At 36.3% G+C, this 20,415-nt stretch overlaps 2 protein-coding genes across 6 annotated transcripts; one reads left to right on the forward strand and one right to left on the reverse strand.

Moving 5' to 3' along the window:
- The first annotated feature begins 863 nt into the window (after nt 1-863).
- LOC106079355 (proteasome subunit alpha type-5-like) lies at nt 864-8,957 on the forward strand. 2 transcript variants are annotated; one of them, XM_056027413.1, is made up of 9 exons: nt 864-1,045; nt 4,345-4,449; nt 4,585-4,711; nt 4,929-4,996; nt 5,097-5,204; nt 5,720-5,778; nt 5,933-6,035; nt 7,578-7,664; nt 8,658-8,957. In XM_056027413.1, exons 2-9 carry the CDS (start codon nt 4,354-4,356, stop codon nt 8,733-8,735), a joined length of 726 nt encoding a protein of 241 aa, XP_055883388.1. In that variant the 5' UTR covers nt 864-1,045; nt 4,345-4,353; the 3' UTR covers nt 8,736-8,957. The 2 variants fall into 2 exon arrangements, with proteins under 2 accessions (XP_055883388.1, XP_055883389.1); XM_056027414.1 differs by having other exon boundaries at nt 864-1,032.
- Nucleotides 8,958-19,249, reverse strand: LOC106068846 (globin-like). 4 transcript variants are annotated; one of them, XM_056027417.1, is made up of 5 exons: nt 19,134-19,249; nt 18,035-18,145; nt 16,129-16,227; nt 11,568-11,748; nt 8,958-9,387 (listed from the first exon to the last, which is right to left on the reverse strand). In XM_056027417.1, the coding sequence occupies exons 2-5, from the start codon at nt 18,109-18,111 to the stop codon at nt 9,226-9,228; spliced, it is 519 nt and encodes a 172-aa protein (XP_055883392.1). In that variant the 5' UTR covers nt 18,112-18,145; nt 19,134-19,249; the 3' UTR covers nt 8,958-9,225. The 4 variants fall into 4 exon arrangements, with proteins under 4 accessions (XP_055883392.1, XP_055883390.1, XP_055883393.1 ...); XM_056027415.1 differs by having other exon boundaries at nt 11,514-11,748; XM_056027418.1 differs by having other exon boundaries at nt 11,514-11,748; nt 17,935-18,145.
- Between the last annotated feature and the right edge of the window lie 1,166 nt (nt 19,250-20,415).

The raw sequence follows: 20,415 nt of genomic DNA on the forward strand, positions 1-20,415 counted from the left end.
TATTTTTTATTATTACTATATCATTCCTAAGTAACTTCGCCTATAGTGTCTTCAATTATCCAAGGCATGACACAAAATAGTAGTTTAAACAAATAGATTATAACAATAATATGCGTACGGCAATAATATTTTAACATGAAAAGATTTTATTTACAAGATAAGATGTTGTGTTTTTTTTTTTTTTTGCTTTTTAAAAAATTAAACGTCGCAGCTTATAGTGTTGTTGTTTTTTTTTGTGACGGTACTTTTTCAATGTGGGGAAAAATTATTACTTTTCTTGTATGTTAACGTTTATTATTAATTTATTAGTAATTTAAGTTAGGCAATCCATCACTGAATACCGGCACCTAAGTTATTAAAAAAAAAAGCTCTGATTAAACGCATGGGTTAATTGCAATACGAGGAAATCATACAGTATGATTCCCCTCGTCTAGCTTGGCGCCACACTTTCATGGTGGGAAAAGGCTCCAGACAGATCTTTGTGGAGAAAGCTTGTCGCCTAATTTGCCAAACGTTACGGGAGGATCAAAGTTTAATAATTAAGTGATTACCGTTTATGTGTAATGAGCCTTTATTAAAATTAGGCCTATTGTTAAGGAAAAAAAAATAGCTCATGCTTTATAAAATCTTTAACGATCCTCGAATCGTTGCGCATAGATCTAGCTCTATATTAGTCTATATAGTCTAGATCTAGATCTAGAATCTGATAGTAGATTTATAACGTTTGGAATATTTTTCTAATGTTACATTATTTAAAGAAATAAGTATTTGTTTTTTTTTAAACTAAAAATATTCTCCCAATATCATATAGTAATTTTAATTGTTTTGTCTTAAAAAAATAGTTTCAGTTTTTTAAGACGCCATTTGTAAACTATCGTTTCGTGCATTGTCACCGGGTGTTTATATTTCAATAGATCTAGACCAGAATTCTACATCTAGAGTGAATAGAGTCTAAAATCCAGATTAGATTTAGACCTAGAAGTCTATTCTAGTCTTACTGTACTTGAATTTAAATCAATTATTTTATCTTAGGTGTGTTGTTTTAGTAAGTAAATTAAAATAGATAAGAATTAGATCTAACTAAGTCTAAGTCATCTCTATCTATCTCATTTCAATTTTCAATCTCAGTGAGTTGAGTGAGTGACTCAAGTGACTGACTGAGTCCAGTATCTGAAAATAAATGCTATGATTATGAATTATTATTACTATTTACTCTATTACTATTAGTATTTGGACACCTAGACCTATAGTATAGAGTATAGTCTAGTATAGATCTAGTAAAGTGTGAAGTTCAATCGCATTAAGTCATTAAGTATGATTAAGCCTGCTGGCAGCAATTTTCACGTTTGGATTTTTATAGCACCGTAACGGTCTGACCTATGAAAAAACTGATGGTATCTCTGAAATCCTCAACCTTCTGTCTATAAAATAAATCTGATTAAATGTATTACTAGGCTTTGTTAAAATTAAATATGAGGTCAAAGAGGTGATGGGTGGGTATCGCCAAGCGTACTTTTCTTCCTGGATCGGATTTTTCCCCAGTTAGTAAGCTCGATCGTGTTGATCATCATCATCAAACTCCATTTGAGTGAGGGCTTGAGAGGCTCAAATCCTCTCTTGCAAAAGCCCTGGACAGAAACCCTGCTGTCTTGTGTTGTGCATAAATGTCACCATACAGGTCGGGTTGAATGGAAGGCTCAAGCTGATTAAAGAAAATATATCTTAAACATGTTTTAATCTTTAATTTTCACTATGAAGTCATTTTCTTTTTACTCCAGTGCAAGAACACCATCTACCGCCACCTTTCCCATGCTCTACAACTTCAAATAGTCTCTTTTTAGCTGATGAGCCTTTAGACTTAAAAATAGCCTTAAGCCCATTACCCATTTCCTTCACTACTGGGTAATAAAAAAAATAATTCCACACCTCTTGAGTTTGACCTCATCATGAACTTAGCCTTTACAAGGAAAAGGAAATAGTATGTGTTGGAAGTGAAGAAAAAAGGTGCATGGGCAGTAGCAATATAGTAGTAATTTGGTAAACATTCAAATAAAAAGTTTTAGCAATAAAAAGTGAACCGATCGAACCTCTATACAAATCGGGAATGTTCGAACTTCGCACTTTACTCTATAGCCTATAGGACAAAATTTCAAAGTTTGACTTTGACAGCACATTATTTGACAATGGTTCGACATAGAAAAGAAAATGAAAGTATCAAAATCTTCTTTAGTTTAAGGAGAATAAGGATGACTACTTATATTTGTACCCCTAACCTATATTTGTTATTATATTTAAGTTAAAGGTTTTCATTTAAATCAGACAAATTTGACCCACATTATTTAATTCCAGACACCATAATTTATTTCAGACAGTCTCTATATTTAGGTATCAATAAACTCAGATTTTAATTCTATATTAACAAAATTTTAAGATCCTAAGATCCCCAGGCATAGCACCTCACATGAAATCATTAAGATATTTTCAAATTATGCATAAATACGAACACAAAAAATAAAAACTTGAACACACCTATTCTACCAAAATTAGGTCACTGGAATAGTGACTTCTACACAGACTTTTAGACTTATTTTATGTTTGCATGATTAGAGATGTGTGTTGAATGTTTGTGTTTTTGTTTATTAATTTAATACATTTCTAATACAGATGATCTTTTGTAGTACAGTACAGGTTAGGATGTAGCGATTCTTGGCTTAGTAGCTGAATCCTCTAATATATTCTCTCTATATAAATCTAGATCTATCTAGTAGGTCTAGATCTAGGCATTTAACTTCATTCAATGTACCAAGCTCACTCCAAACATTTGCCCATTTACTCTCTATAAAAAAAAAAACATAATGTAAGATCATTAACCTTGATGTCCAAAACTGGCTGTTTGAAATAAATTTTGGTAAGAATATCGTTATTAAATTCGGACACCCTATTAATTTTATTAATTTTTTTGTATGAAATCAAACAACTTGGCTTATGAATCAAATAAATCAGCTCCAAAAACAGAATAAATATTGCCGAGCTCATTAGCATAGACTTAGCCAATCAAAAAATATAGTCTTAACCCTAGGAAGAGGTAAAGTCATCCGGGTAACATAGGAAAAAACAACGACCTGACTTACACATTTGAAATTCTTTTTTCTTACATAAAAAGACAGCTAAGTGGAAGGAAATTTGGTCAGAATCATTGGAAAATGGACAAGCACATTATACAGTATGCTAGTTTCATATTAAATATCAAAATAAAGATTTAATGACCACAAAAACAGCGAGTGTCCCAATTCATGTAATGTCCGGGTTAAATAAACTACTCTAGTACATTTTAAAAATATATATAATTTTATTTATAGAGTCTAGATTTCTAGATCTAGATAATCTAGGGATTTGAAATAAAAAATTTATCTTTGAAAAAAAATTTTTTTTTTCGATAGTACATCATTAAAATACTTTAACAGAACTTTCCAATGGTGTATAAATTATGCCTTTATGTTTAACAGTTAGAAAGTAAGGAAGTTAAGATTTTTTTGGTCGCGTTTTGTCCTAACATCGGTTGACATGGAACATAAAAGAGAGAGGAGAGCTTGTCACTGGCTAAGCCGGCAAGACACACCTCCAGCTAAAAAGTTAAAAAGTTGGAATTGAGTTTTGTAGACGATAGATCTACTTATTAAATCAGAATTAATAGTAGATCTAGTGTTAGTAGTAAATTTCTAGCTCATAAAGCTGATTTCATTTATATTTATGAACTTTACTTGTTTAGAATGTAAATATTGAAGGAAAGAAACAAATTATCCGGTCTTGAGCTTCAAGAAATGTCAGAGAGGTGTGGACAAAATGATGGCAGAAAATAAAAAATATTTAAAAAGTGGGATCAAAATCGTCTGAAAATAATTTTTAAAAAATTTGCTTTAAAATTCGTCACAATTCGTGCGTATATGTTTAATACACAAAAACTATTGGAATATATGCAGAATATTAGGCTTTACAAAGCCTGACAGGTTTTTATTTTTGTTCACAAAATTTTTCTTTATAGACTATCATCAAAACTTTCCATGGCCATTATTTTCTTTGTTAAATGGCATTTTCCACTTTGTTAGCGCCACGTAAGACTTACAGCGATAAAACTTGGTAGAATTATGGCCAGGCATGATATCTAATATGACTCATTTCTGTTTCTCAGCTGAAGTTATCACATATTTGTATGAGAAGATTTGTTATTCAAATCTAAAGCCTTTTATTTATTACTAGCTCATAATTTAACTGGTCCAAATGAAATGCAATAAATCATTTTGTGATAGTGTACAATAAAAATGTTTTCATTTTTGATTCATTCAGGTGGGCAACATGTTCCTAACTCGCTCCGAGTATGACAGAGGTGTGAACACATTTTCTCCAGAAGGTCGTCTGTTTCAAGTAGAATATGCTATAGAAGCAATCAAAGTAAGTTTAGCTTGACATATTTTATACCATTTAGTTAAAAAAATATGTTTCTAAATTTGGTTTGCTAAAAAAATTATTGCTCTATAAACAAATAGTAGTTTATTATGAATTTTAATATCTATTTTTGTATTGCAGCTTGGCTCAACTGCCATTGGCTTGAAGACTAATGAAGGAGTGGTGCTGGCTGTAGAGAAAAGAGTTACTTCTTCACTTATTGAAGCTGGAAGTATAGAAAAAATTATGGAAGTGGATAAACACATTGGTAGAGTTTGAATTGTTCTTTTTTAAACTCATAATTTGTTGTGCCCAATCTTAACAAGTCCATTGCTTCTTATAATAACATCTCACAGGTCCAATTTTTTTGCAATTTTGTTTTGTTTTCTATTGGGATTAACATATCTTAATGATTATTGTAATAAATTGAAAAACTATTTCTGTACTATCTTTCAATGACATAAATTTGTTTTCAAATATTTCAGCATGTGCTATGAGTGGTCTTATTGCAGACTCAAAGACTTTAATAGACAAAGCACGAGTTGAAGCTCAGGTAATAACCTCTTGGACCAACTACTTGTATTTGTATACTTTAAATGTTTTAAGCATGACTTTAATGCATTTGTTAATAACATTTGTGTGTTTACTTTTAGAATCACTGGTTTACTTACAATGAGAACATGGGTGTCGAGGGAGTCACACAGGCTGTCTCTAATTTAGCTCTACAGTTTGGGGATGATGACCCTGACCCTGGTGCCATGGTAATGATTTTTCTTTTTTTTTTTTTTCATAAGCCATTAGAGAGTTAGTGATTTTTCTCATTACTGTTTAGGCAGACATTGAATTAATTTGTTAGAATCTTATCACATTACAACAAAAATAATACATTTTATATGATTTGATGATAAGTAGGATTATCTTGTGCAATACTTCATAGTATCATTGAATAAATAGCCTGTGTAGATATAAATATGAAAACAAAAATTATGTGTTTGTAAAATAGGTTGCACTTATACAAATAAAAAAAAAATATTGAAGGTTGAGAATACAAAAAAATTACAAAACATTATATTGGTAAATTTCATTTACTGTAATCGACAAGCATTCTGACTGATATTCCATAAAATCTTTGCTTGAAAAAGGAGTCTATATTGATATGTAGCATAAAATCTGAAGAGAGGTGTAGTTTGTTAAACTTAACTCAGTTAAGGTGATTCTATGCATAATTAGTCACTGTTAAGTTTTCAAAATAGTCATTTTTTGTTTCTTTTTTCAGAGCCGTCCATTTGGTGTCGCCCTTTTATTCGCTGGAGTTGATGAGAAAGGACCAAGATTGTGAGTTTTCTTTCTAAAAAAACAAATGGCTGCCTCTCTTTCTTTTCGCAAAGAAAAATGTTATAATTTTAGCATTTTGATTATTAGTGTTAAAATTTTTTATTTGGCTGATAAAAAAATTTTGCTGAATGATTTTCAATTGTGATTGTTTTAGATTTCACATGGATCCATCTGGAACATTTATACAGTATGATGGTAAAGCCATAGGGTCTGGATCTGAGGGTGCTCAACAGGCATTACAAGAAGTTTATCACAAGGTACACAGTTTCTACACATTGTGTTTGTATAGAGAGCAGTTTCATTAAGTCTTAGCTTGTGATAATGTCACTACGTGTTTGTATAGAGAGCAGTTTCATTAAGTCTTAGCTTGTGATAATGTCACTACGTGTTTGTATAGAGAGCAGTTTCATTAGCTTGTGATAATGTCACTACGTGATTGTAAAGAGAGAAGTTTCATTAAGTCTTAGCTTGTGATAATGTCACTACGTGTTTGTATAGAGAGCAGTTTCATTAGCTTGTGATGATGTCACTACGTGATTGTAAAGAGAGAAGTTTCATTAAGTCTTAGCTTGTGATAATGTCACTACGTGTTTGCTTGTTGTCCTTGTTAGTATGGTCATACAGCCACAAAATAGTACCTAGACTAGGATCTATTTACATTTTAAACATTTCAAATTGAAATTTCTATAACTTTACTAATTTTTTTTTTTTTATTTTCATTCTTCCCCCACTTTATCTTTGTCATAGAGCATGGCAAGAACTAAGGGAGAATATTCATACATTAATAGTTAAATACTTTACAATTGGCAACATTAAACATCTAATTGTAACCTCTGTACTGGATTTGTACTGGAATCTCTGTCTCGTTTTGATCTTGGCTGTGCTCAACTGTCCTGGACTGACTTCACTTGGACTTGCTGTACTGAACTGGATTGCTGTGCAAACCAAATTGTCTTGATTTTGACACATGCTGCCTCTTTATATCAGCCTTTCCTAAAAACATAGAAAATCACATGACCATATCAGTAGTCATATTCGCTTGTAGTCTTCACAACTACAAACTGCCTTTGCTTTTCCCCAACTAATGTCAGTTACCAATTAGAGCTGGGTGGACCCAGAGGCGCCCTTAGATCCCAAAATAAATCTCAGTCTGCACCAGGATTTGAACCCAGGACCCTCTGGTTAGGAAGCCAATAGCTTTACCACTCAGACAATTTGCCTCCCACTCTAATAAAAGTATGTCAGAAACTGTTGTAACTGACTTGTGCATTGGTTTGTCACACAATAATGTCATTCAAAGATTATATATATATATTTGTTGTTTGTAAAGTTCTACAAGAAATACTTATAAATACATACAATCAATGGAAATTTGTTTATGCACAAATATCCTGTAAGAGATTTGAAAAAAATGAAACTGTTTTCATTCAGTGCGTTTATGACTTTGATTGATCTTTATAAATAAAATCATTCTTTCTTTCTTTTCAACAATTGAACCTTATTTTCAAAGTCCTATAAACATATGTACTGTTGTTCTAAATTATTGACTCATTTTTAAACAAAAGTATTTTTATAGTGAGTTCATTAGAGAATATTTCAATAAACAATCATAGATTTGTATATACAGTGGTTTAAAATTACAACATTCTTGTGGTAAATAGATGTTCATACATCACAATTAGGTCAGATTAAAAGTGTTAATCTTTTTTTTTTAGGCATATTTTTCTGTAAATGGTTCTTGACACTTGCATGCACTTTGTATCCCATATTTATTTTCTCCAATTATGTTATGTCACCAGTCAATGACACTGAAGGAAGCATGTAAAGCTGCTTTGACAATACTGAAACAAGTTATGGAGGAAAAATTAAATTCTACTAATGTAGAGGTGAGTTCCCTTATACTAGTCTCTCAGTGTGTCTGTGGACATAGAGAAACATTTCAGGGTGCGTAGTAAAAGAGTAAAGTTCCCCTTTCAGATATTGCGATCTATTGGACAGTTGATGTAAAGGTCATCTGTTTGTGTGGCCCACAGTTAATGCGGATGTTATGTCGACATCACAACGACCAACTGCCTTTATTTTTCCCCAAACTAATGGCAGTTACCCATTAGAGCTGGATGGACTCAAGAGGCGCCCAAAGATCCCAAAATAAAAAATCCCAGGACCCCCAATTTGGAAGCCAAGTGCTTTACCACTCAGCCACCACACCTAATGTAACCCTGCTAATTATAATTAAAAATGTCAGTCTTCACCAGGATTCGAACCCAGGACCAATCGGTATGGAAGCCAAGCACTTAGCCACTCTTCTATTGCATTCATAGTGGGCATAGGCAATTTAAGTTATAGGAATAAAGTGTGTTACTTATGTATGGTTGCCACAGTGTTTCTTAGCTTGCCTCTTCACTGGACACTTTTTTTGTAGACACTTCCATTCTGTCCCCTTCTTGTGACTGGACAACACATTATTCATAGGAATAGCATTCTGTTCATTTAGTTAATCACTTTATCAGAGCTTGCCTTCGGCTTACTCAAGGTTTGCACAATGAATGGGGCTCAATTCTTATGTAAAATTAAAGTTTTCCTTTCAGACCATGCAATCTATAGGGCAGATGATGTAAAGGTCATCTGTTTCTGTGGACCACAGTTATCGAGGGTGTCATGTGGCCAGCACAAACAAGCTTTACCTTTCCCCAACTAATGTCAGGGACCCATTAGAGCTGGATGGACTCAGAGGGGCCCAAGGATCCTGAAATTAAAAATCTCAGTCTTCACCAGGATTTGAACCCAGTACCTCTGATTCAGAAGTCGTGTTTCGCCACTCAGCCACCACGCCTAATGTAACCCTGCTAATTATACTATTTTTTTTCTTTCTTTTTCAGATGTGTACTGTCACTCCTCAAAATTTGTTTCGCATGTTTACCAAAGAAGAGTTGGAAGACATTATCAGGGAAATTTGATAAGTTGTTCTACATAATATGTCTGGAGGTGTTTGTTTTTACTTTTTATTATGTTTCACTTTTGAACATCATTGGACTTTGAGCAGTTGAAATGTTGTTTTTCACAAGCTATGTCCCCTGGATGTATCTGTTATCAATAGTATTCTTTGACTTCCATGTAGAAGAGTTAACACTACAACACTGCTCTGGTCTATATGAATAAAAAGATCATGCTAAACTGAAGACTTTTTTACAAAATTTATTCATTTATTGATTTTATTAGATGAATGCATTTGTTGATTCTCCTACTTGGTGGTCACAGCAATGGATTGAAAGGCTTCTTATCCAGTGGTGCCTGAATCAGTCCACTGCATAATCTGATGATAAGTGTAGATGCTATGGTCAGGCTGGTCTGGTGAAGAAATCTATACTGGCCAGCTAAATTGATACATTAATAGTAACAGATGGTGCAGGTATTATTTATTGTCTGGCTTGATATTGGTGTGTGTACTCAGCACATAGCGCACTTTTGGGACTTGGCAATCATTTTCTCTGATTTTTTCACTTTGCCTGTCAAGACCATTAAGAACTTGTCCCATGCCTTAATGAGCGGATCATCCAATGGTTTCTGCAGCGTTTCTGACATAAACCTGGGGAACTTTTCTTGGAATGGCTGAAATATTCAGAAGTAGAATTTAATTTTGCTAACAAAAATATATATGTATATATTATTTCAGCTTGTTCTCTGGCTGGTTTTGAGAAAGTACTTTTTTTTTTTTCAATAATAGTCAGGAATCTTCTTTAAGTCCAAAAAGTAAAGTTCCCTCCCTTTCAGACCTTGTAGTCTATGGGGCAGCCGATGTAAAGGTCATCTGTTTCTATGGCGAAGGGTGTCATGTTGCCATCACAATGACCAACCACCTTTACTTTTCCTAACTAATGTCAGGTACCATTACCCAATAGATTTGGGTGGACTTAGGAGCATCCTTAACTATTCCAAAATACAAAAATCCAGTTTTAAATGATATTCAAACCTGAGCCCTTGATTCAGAACAGAAACTTAATCACTCAGCCACCATGCCCCCCCCCCCTTTTTGATTCCAAAGATGGCATATTTTGTCATATCTAATCTGATGTTTCTTGGCATAACAGAGGTGCCCTCTTCTCTTCTGAAAGTTTCTATAAAGATCTACTCACTGGAATAAATAAAAACTATAAATGGCTTCTGAAAGAGCACAACTCTCACAAAGGTCATAGAGGAGGGATTTTTTTTTTTAAACCCCTAATGTCCTGGCAAAGTGTATGAGTAGCCTTTATGCCAATCTTTACTTCTACCTAAACTAAATTTTAAAAAAATAATAATTTAAGTACTACATACTATTAGCAATGTGCTGAATGGTGTGATTTGCCTAATAATGTATACTTTCTGATTTACATTTTACTTGAGCAATAATGCAATGTTTCCCAAACTTTTGACCTATGTGTACCCCTTTTATATTTTTTGTAATGCTGAGTACCCCCTCCCGCACCACATTTATATTTATCAACAAAACATAATCAATGGGTATTTGGGGTAATTAATTAGTTAAAGAAAATCAGCATAGCTAATGAGGTACAACGCGTACCCCCTTCAAAGTCTTCTGTACCCCAAGGGGTACGCATATTCCACTTTGGGAAACACTGACATAATGCAAAGAAACCAGGGGGAAATTTTGTCTTCTAATAACTATGATTTATTTGATTTGAGACAGTCCTATTATATGGATGGCGTGTGATCAAGTCAACTAGGGTTTTGTAGATTTGATTTTTTAGTGACATGAGTAATTAAAAAAAACATTTCCTTAGAATCTCCTACTGTATTTCAGTCTTTCACTCTAGTGCTGCTATTGCTATTATTCATTACACAAGGTAGGCACCACGTGATCTCCAAGTTGTGCCAAATAACCATATTTAGCGTTGTACGTTTAAAACAAAAATTACGCCCTATAAGCGTCTAAATCATAACAGATCAATTGAGTCCTAGGCCCATATCCAGAGCTCATCCATCTCTAGGCCTAGGGTTCAACGTAAAAGTTAATTAAGTATTTAACGTTTGTTTTAAGAATAAAATAAATTGATATAGAAGTTATTTATGCCGATTTGTAACAGCATGACATGAAACCTATTAGCATTACATTTTACGTCTCGAGAGATTATATTTTCCCTTTGCAACTTCTTGTGTGACTAAAGAGGCCAAATCTTGATACACAGCTGCGGTCACAGGTTGGGCATATGTAATCACCAGGCGCCGTTTCATTTTCACCCTTCTTTCTACTACTGTTGAGTATGGCATTTGCAATCCGAGACCCTTCCTTTATGCTCTCTCTCTCCATGCGAATCTATCCAGTGCTACTTTTTCGCCAGCTGTTAGTGTCGATTTTGAAGAGCTTCATGTCGTGTTTGCATACATCCGTATAACGTAAAAGTGGGCGACCAGCGGCTCTCCTGCCTTCTGTTAGATCGCCATACAGAATGTCTCCTGGCATTCTATGATGAACGTAGCCAAGCCAGCCAAGGCGTCTGCTGCTGATAAAACAGCGGATCTCCTGGCACCCTGCTCTTCGTAGCACTTCCTCATCGGTTATTTTATCTTGCCACCTTATTTTAAAGATCCGCCTTAGGCATCGGAGGTGGAAGACATTCAGCTCAACACACAGGTCCGGTAGACTAAGGCTTTAGTATTTTCAGACTAGTCATTAGAAGAAATATTTATACGCGTAACTATTTTGGACGTGAAAGTGCTAGAGGGAAATCACTCACATCGAAGTAAGCAGTTCCCACGCTAGGCTTCATGGAAAGATGGTTGATAGCTACCTGATGTGTCAACATCTCCAGCTCTACAGGCTTATCAAGGAGTTCGACCATTTGGCCGAGGTACATTCCTACCATCCGGCAATGATTGAGAAACACTGGATTCTTGGTCAGGCTGGCTTTGGTGACGTTGGCGTCAAATTTTTTAAACGGTTTTTTGGCGTTTGGCACATTGTCTAGCAACCTGGAAAACAGTTTGGGTGAATTTAATTGACAAAATGTTGCGATGGTCTCACGAGAAACACTGAATCAAGGGAGAGAACCGACAGGACCGGAAGAGTAGGCCTACGTCACTCTCCCTAGTCAAGGAAGGAGGTAACTCTGATCCAAGAAACAGACGACCATCACGTGTAAATTAATAGACCATATAATATCTAGCAACATCATAAACCATTGGTCCATCTTGATAGACATTATGTCCTTACTCCACACCCACATGGTATTAGGAAGTTGTTGTTTTTTTTTTTTTTAAAGAAAAGTTCCCATTCAGACATTGCTATCTATTGGGCGGATGATGTAAGGTTCATCTGTGTCCGTGGCCCCCGGTTAACGAGGGTGTCAAGTGACCGCCATTACTTTTTGCCAACTAATGTCACGCACCCATTAGAGCTGGTTGGACTCAAAGGTGCCCAAGGATCCCGAAATTAAAAATCACAGGATTCGAACCTGGGACCCCCTGGTGCGGAAGCCAAGCGCCTTGCCCGTCAGCCGCGCGCCTCCCTTTAGGAAGTTTACATTATGTGAAACTCAACCAATAGGTCTAATTGATGACTTTTCAAAGGGCTTAGTATAAGATGATAATGAGCAAATAGATGGCAGTTTATTATAATTATATATGTCTATAGACTTTTCAAATGCATTTGACATAGTTAACCACCACAGCTTCCTAAAGAAAATTACAATATTTCGGTCTAACTGGTCCAGTACACCAATGGATCCAGGATTTCATGATTAGGAGAGAATACATAAATGGCTCTAAATTAAAACCAATCATATTAAACTCGGGTGTACTTCAAGGAACAGTCTTACGTCCACTCACTAGTGTCTCTGTTTTACGTAAATGTCCAGGAACAAAAGTGAAAACTATTTGCAGATGATTGATTATAGGCTACATAGAAAAATAAAAACACACTACACCCGGTACTGACATTTTACAAAAAGAGTTAGGGGAAGAATTATAGAAGTGGGAATCAAATTGGAGTAACAAAATAATAATAATAAAACCACTTATATTATTCATGGTAAACCAGTGACGCAGGCAACAAAAATTTTATTTAAACTTGGTTAGACCAATATTTGATATTTTGGACTTTTGGTACATCGGCACAATTTAGGCCATGTCGTGCCCATAATCCTTCAAGGGTCATTCTCCCTTCATATCTCAAGAGTCTCACACAAGCAAGTCACCAAAAAAAAAACAAGGTCCATTTACAGTTAAGATAGTTAACATTTGTTAATTCAATAAAAACCTGTTGTAAATATATATTCACAATTTCTCTGCCCCATCACAAATAACCAGACAACAACATTTTTATTTAAACTTGGTTAGACCAATAAAAATAGAGCCGTGAAATTTATAACGAACGAATGTTCACATTTCGTTAAAATAATCCCATTAGTAGCAGAGACACAGAAGGCTAAGAAGTAAAGTAGCAATAATAAATACAATTCTTATTCCATATATGCTAAGAAAAATGTGTACAAGTGGCTCCTTCTTTCCTAGTTCCACTAGCGGTTCTTAACCTTTTATGCTTGGCGACCCTTTTTACAATCCCCCACTCTGCCGCGACCCCCCCCCACACACACATACATACAGCAATAGAAGAAAAGACAAAAACAATCCATATTTCTGATGGTCTTAGGCGACCCCTGGCTAATCGTCAATCGACCCCCAATGGGGTCGCGATCCACAGGTTGAGAACCCCCTGCACTAGAGTATGTAATAGATTGCATGAATCAGACAGAAAACAACGACAACACTGACTTAGTAGAGTTTGTCACTAATTAGTAAATTAATATGCAAAACTAGATTCACATGGCTAGGCTTAAGGCATAATTATCTTCCCATTTATGAAGTAATGTCTCTTATTTATTAGATGATGTAAGATGTAGTACATATTCCCCCCCCCCCCCCCCAAAAAAAAAAAAAGTTTTAAAGGTTTGACTACGGGTATTTCATTTATAAATATCGCTAATTTATAAACATCGCTATGTTTTGATTGGTCAGTTTCCAACCCGAGAATACGCTATTGACATGCTTTTGCCCCATTCCTTGTAAGCGAGGTGTGCTAAAAGCTTAGGATGATACCCATCAGTCTCGTATTTATAAATCGTGTTTTAATATTTAGTTGTAGATACCACAAATGAAATAAGCCATTTATTTTTTGAGTGAACAAAAACCAAAATTATTTTTTTCTATAAAGACTTTGCTTTTTGGAAACTATAAAAAACCCACACAACATGGTGACGTTAACTGACACGGGCCTAACAATAATTACAACAGACTCTGACCCAAAATTTAATGGACCAAAACAAAAATTAAACGCACATACAAAACAACATAGGTAAGTATTATTTTTCAAAAAATTGAGCGTCTAAATGTCCTGTGCCAACACGGATGAACCAAATTGTGCTGCTTCCAATGGAAACAAGCTTCGTGGAAGCGGATGTCATATTTTGTAAAGCTAAAAAAAAAAAGGAGACGATGATTAGAATAAGGTGAACAGATATTTGGGGAGCGAAAGCGGGACAAATGTCAGTCATGGGACCTAAAGGGAAAAAGGCTTATATTGCTTTCAACAGCTTAGACTTTATTACAATGCATCAGAATGTACACACACACACACACACATAACTTAGGCCTAAAGACAATAATTTAATTTTTTTTTTATGAAAGCGGGAGATTGGCTGTTCTGGCCGAATATTTTATGAAAAGCGTGACGATAGTACCAAAGCGGGACTGTCAGGCCTAAGTTGGGACCTCAGGTCACCTTAGATGACATATTGTGATGAAAGAGTGGGTCACAGGCAGGAATTTAACTAAACGAGGTTCGATGTTTGTTCGCCTGAACGACACGTCGTTTTCTTTTTTCGGTCGATGCTGCTAGCAAATATTTTCAATGTGTAAAAATTCGTTCAAATGTATGTATTATCAATAAAATAAAATAATAAAAAAAAAACGTTAAGTCCGATTGGAGGATATTCTAGACCAGTGATGCCCAACCTATTTCAACCTGCGGGCCATTTAAATTTCCGACACTCGTGTCGCGGGCCACATGACCAAAATGGTTCTTGTAGATTCTTAATTTCCTTTTCACAAAGGCATAAATGTTAAAGCTCTTGGTACCAATTTTACGTAGGTAAAGATACATTTTTCAACCTTATATATTTTTTAAAGGGGTGGGGAGATTTTCTAAACTTTATACCGACGTTTCGGCGGACCGGATGGAACCTCGTCACGGGCCGGATCTGGCCCGCGGGCCGTATTTTGAGCATCACTGTTCTAGACTGACCCCAGACCACTTCAGGCCAATCGTTATAGAAGGCCTGAACACTGTGACGCGGCCACAAGCTATTGGTCTAACACTAAACAGCCCACAGTTTGCAACGTTTCGGGCCAGTGATCAGGCCTTCTTCAACTAATGGTCTCGGATCACAGCATGGAATTGATGGTTTCTTAGACAGCATAAGTGTTTTATCGTTAAAGAGTCACGTTTAAGAGGATGAGACTGGAAGATATTAGAACAAAAATTTTGCGGTAAGGCTGGACTCTCCCGTCCTTAACGTGGCATCCTCGTGGTATTTGATATTTTGGTACATCGGTACACAGTTTAGGACATGTCGTGCCCAAAATCTCTCATGGGTTACTTCCCGTATATAGGTCAAGTGCTAAGGGCTACACAACTGGGCATCCTGGTGGAAACGTCCAACATAGAAGTTGGGCTGACAAGGGAACAAGGCTCACGACCTCCTGTGAGCTTCAGCATTATGTTCTAGCGTTAAGCCTTGCCACGGCATTCCTAAAGGGGGCTGTATCTGTGGCGGCTATCTCATGGTTAGTTGTGGTACATTTGTAGCAATATGGAGGAACCCCTCGTGGGGTTTGGCCTCCGGTCTCACCGATCAAGCGTAGCTCATGGAATCGCAACAAATGTTGCAAAATAGATAGTTGCAGTGGCGTAGCTAGGGATTTGGGGGCCCGGAGGGCTCAAATCCTTTAGAGGCCCCTGCATTTTGACATTTGACACCAAGACATGAGATAATGGCGTAATATTTAATAAAAAACACATTTCAACCCCCCCCCCCTTTTTTTTTCCAATTGACCTGGTAGGATTTTCAAATTTGAAACTCCCCTAGCCTAACTACGCCACTATCTAGTTGACGAGGGACCTCCGGACATAGGTGTAGAGTGTAGACGAAGAACCAATCTCTCACTCCTGCTCTGTTGCCTACATTCCTAAGGTCAAGAGTCACTTTGAATTAAAATAGTATACAATTTTAAGAATTTAAAAAAAAACGTTAAATGTGCTATAGCCAATTAAAAATAAAATTGTTCGACAATTACCATAACAACAAAAGTTTCCCGAAATCTTCTACTTTTTGATCGTCCACAATGAGTTGACCAACAACGCTACGCCAGCACTCTTTTAACATTTCCTTTTCTCTGGGGAGACAAAGTCGGTAGATCAAGGCTGTTAGTAATTCTTATTACAATAGTCATCCTTGGACGAGTCCTCTTTCACTGCATCTCTCTAGCCCCCCCCCCCCACTCATCCGTGTCTGCGCACCTTAGTTTTTTATTCCCAACTAATATTTTCTAAATGATTCACTTTGAAAAAGTGGCTTGGATGTCGAGAGGAGGCTAATAAAGGGAAAGTATGAGCGGTTATGCTGAAAAGGGGAAGTAACTGCTGCAATTCCACAACTGTCTAATGTCAAGATGACCTACGATAAACAACTTAAAAAAACAAACACGAAACTGAATAGTTTTGAGGAGCATTCAGTACGTACAGTTGGATTCCAAAGATTTTGTAAAATATTACATGAAAAGAAAAACTGGTAAATTGTGTTTCTTCTCTTATTCGTTTCATTAAAAATAAAACTTTCGTTGGGGGAGCTTGTTATGTCCCTTCAAATGTACCAGACACTAACAAAAAAGTGCACAAATCTTTTCTTTCGTCGACATGGTGGCGGGGGGTCAGTAGTCATGTCACAAACAAAATCAGTTAGGATTCTATGTGTGTTATAAATACTAACTAAGGCATAACTATGAGGTAAACAAAACTATAATGGTAACACAGTGATGGTTTAAGAGGACAATACAGTGCCGAAGCAAGAGGGCAATGCAGTGCTTAAGTAAGAGGGCAATACAGTGCTGAAGCAAGAGGGCAATACAGTGCTGAAGCAAGAGGGCGATACAGTGCTGAAGCAAGAGGGCAATACAGTGCTGAAGCAAGAGGGCAATACAGTGCTGAAGCAAGAGGGCGATACAGTGCTGAAGCAAGAGGGCAATACAGTGCTGAAGCAAGAGGGCGATACAGTGCTGAAGCAAGAGGGCGATACAGTGCTGAAGCAAGAGGGCGATACAGTGCTGAAGCAAGAAGGCGATACAGTGCTGAAGCAAGAGGGCAATGCAGTGCTGAAGTAAGAGGGCAATACAGTGCTGAAGCAAGTGGTGTGCTAAAGTAAGAGGGCAACACAGTGCTGAAGCAAATGGGCGTGCTAAAGTAAGAGGGATATACAGTGCTGAAGCAAGTGGGCGTGCTGAAGTAAGAGGGCAAAACAGTGCGCAAGTGGGCGTGCTGAAGTAAGAGGGCAATACAGTGCTGAAGTAAGAGGGCGTGCTGAAGTAAGAGGGCAACACAGTGCTGAAGTAAGAAGGCAATACAGTGCTGAAGCAAGTGGGCGTGCTGAAGTTAGAGGGCAATACAGTGCTGAAGTAAGAGGACAATACAGTGCTGAAGCAAGTGGGCGTGCTGAAGTAAGAGGGCAATACAGTGCTGAAGTAAGAGGGCAATACAGTGCTGAAGCAAGTGGGCGTGCTGAAGTAAGAGGGCAATACATTTCTGAAGTAAGTGGGCGTGCTGAAGTAAGAGGGCAATACAGTGCTGAAGTAAGAGGGCAATACAGTGCTGAAGTAAGAGGGTAATGCAGTGCTGAAGTAAGAGAGCAATACAGTGCTGAAGTAAGAGAGCAATACAGTGCTGAAGTAAGAGGGCAATGCAGTGCTGAAGCAAGAGGGCAATACAGTGCTGAAGTAAGAGGGTAATGCAGTGCTGAAGTAAGAGAGCAATACAGTGCTGAAGTAAGAGGGTAAACATGAATATTTGAAAAAGTTTTGATTCTGATTATAATACTTTTATTTCCATACCTTTAATCCCCCCTCCCATCCACTCCTCGCCCCTAATCTCTATGCATCATTGCGTCTCAACAGAGGAAAACTAAAACAGCAATTTTGTTTCAACACTCACGATGCGGTCAAGTTTGTAAAGACGCAGACCGAGTTTCGTTGCGCTGGCTCATTGATCATCTCTTCCATTCTATCCATCGCTGTTTGTAGGCGTCAAATGTTCAACTTATCACTGTGGACGTAGGAACTGTATGAGTCTTTTTCTTTACGAGAAAACAACGCACTTACTCTAGTCATCTAGTCATCTAGTCTTGTACGCAAAATATCTTCTTTACGTTTTGAACTATAGCATGTTGATTAGATTTGATTTTGATTTTAGGCACATCGGCACAATTTAGGCCATGTCGTGCCTGCAGTCCCTTAAGGACTACTCTCTCTCTCTAAACAACAAGGGCCAAATTCTATAGATTGATTAGAATACATTGTTCACACTAACACATTTTTCAATGTAAAAAAAAAAAAGATTTTTTTCCTTAGTTACGTTCATTATTAAATGATTTAAAAATGAAAGTCTTTGTAAATTTTCGGGGTCAGGGTAAGGCTAAAAAAAAAGAGAGAGAATGACCTGAATTCGAACTCATGGATCAAGCTTCCTCAAGCCAACATCTGCTTGTGAGGTTGTTATGAAAATAGAAGATTGTGTAGTTATCTTTTGTTTGTTTCTAGCTTAAAAGCGGCAACATATAAAGGGGACTAATTCAGCGTATACAACCACTTCAGTCAAGAACTACTTCCTTCCCCTGTTCGAGATACCAAACGAAATAATTTATTACAAATACTTAATTAACTTATTGGTTGTTGTTGTTGTTTTTTTTTTTATATAGATTCTTGTGTTGTCAGGTAAAAGAAATAATTGTTGGAAATTTCAGCTTGATCCGAGATTGGGTGTCGAAGAAATAACGTGAACAAACTTTTTACAAGACAGACAGAATGAGTTAATATAAGCTTTGGAAAAACTAATATAGTCAAGACTAGATATCTAGAGTCCTAAATCTAGATCCATCTATATATATTATATAGATTCTAGATCTAGATAGAGTTTTAACTTATTTGAAGATAAAGAAAAGACAAGATCTAGAGAAGCATCTAATCTTTGAACCTTTTATAATAACGGAACAGAATAGCTCGTTCTGATGTTGACCAGATTGGGTTTCATTTACCTCACACAAATGTTGAATAAGATTTCTTCAAAGTTCAGAAGCTCTTTGCTACTATTTGAAAAAAAATTTGGATGTAAACACTAGTCTGCACTTGTCCCTTAGTAACAGTAAGCGTTCTGGTTTGTCTGCAGTGTTACGTGGTGCACTACTCTAAATGTTATTGTTTTTTAGTATAATTTCTTTCGACCAAAATAGATTCAATAAAAAAAGACCATAAATAATGAATTTTTTAAAATTTATTTTTACCAAATATTGTCTACACAAATACTAAGTAGAGATTAACTATTTTAAAACCATGTAGTGGCAGTTACCGGTTAAATGCTCAATTGATTCTTGAAGAAAAACGTGCCACACAGTAAATGGCCAGCTCCTCTACCACCAAAGCGAAAGCCACCTTGAGCTGCAATATATGTGGACGGGAGTGTCTCTCCAAAATAGGGTTCCACAACCATATGAAAAAGTGTTCGAGATGAACCATAGTCGTTTCACGACTGAAGGAAGCTAATGAATAAATTTTGTTTACTTCGAGTCCGAAGATTATTGAGGAGTGCAGTGTTTCAGGTGTCTACGCAGCCCCAGCTGCGACTTACATTTTTTGACACATCCAGTGAAGACATAACCATTGTCCGCCAGTGATCGATTTAGATTCTCTTTTCGCCGTCTTTTCTTTTGGTCTCAAATAATAATAATACTAACACCCTGTAAGATACTAACACCCTGTAAGATATTAACACCCTGTAAAATACTAACACCCTGTAAAATACTAACACCTTGTAAGGTACTAACACCCTGTACGATACTAACACCCTGTACGATACTAACACCCTGTAAGATACTAACACCCTGTAAGATACTAACACCCTGTAAGATTCTAACATCCTGTAAGATATTAACACCCTGTAAAATACTAACACCCTGTAAAATACTAACACCTTGTAAGGTACTAACACCCTGTACGATACTAACACCCTGTAAGATACTAACACCCTGTAAGATACTAACACCCTGTAAGATACTAACATCCTGTAACATACTAACACTCTGTAAGATATTAACACCCTGTAAAATACTAACACCCTGTAAAATACTAACACGCTGTAAAATACTAACACCCTGTAAAATACTAACACCCTGTAAGATATTAACACCATGTAAGATACCAACACACAGTAAGATACTAACAACTTCAAATATCACACGACCGACACGACATGGTCTGAAGTGTACGGATTTGTCATAAAATCTAATATCTAAATTCAACTATCACACACAAACACAATTG

The sequence above is a fragment of the Biomphalaria glabrata genome, chromosome 4, assembly GCF_947242115.1.
Source record: "Biomphalaria glabrata chromosome 4, xgBioGlab47.1, whole genome shotgun sequence".
Taxonomy (NCBI): Eukaryota; Metazoa; Mollusca; class Gastropoda; family Planorbidae; genus Biomphalaria; species Biomphalaria glabrata.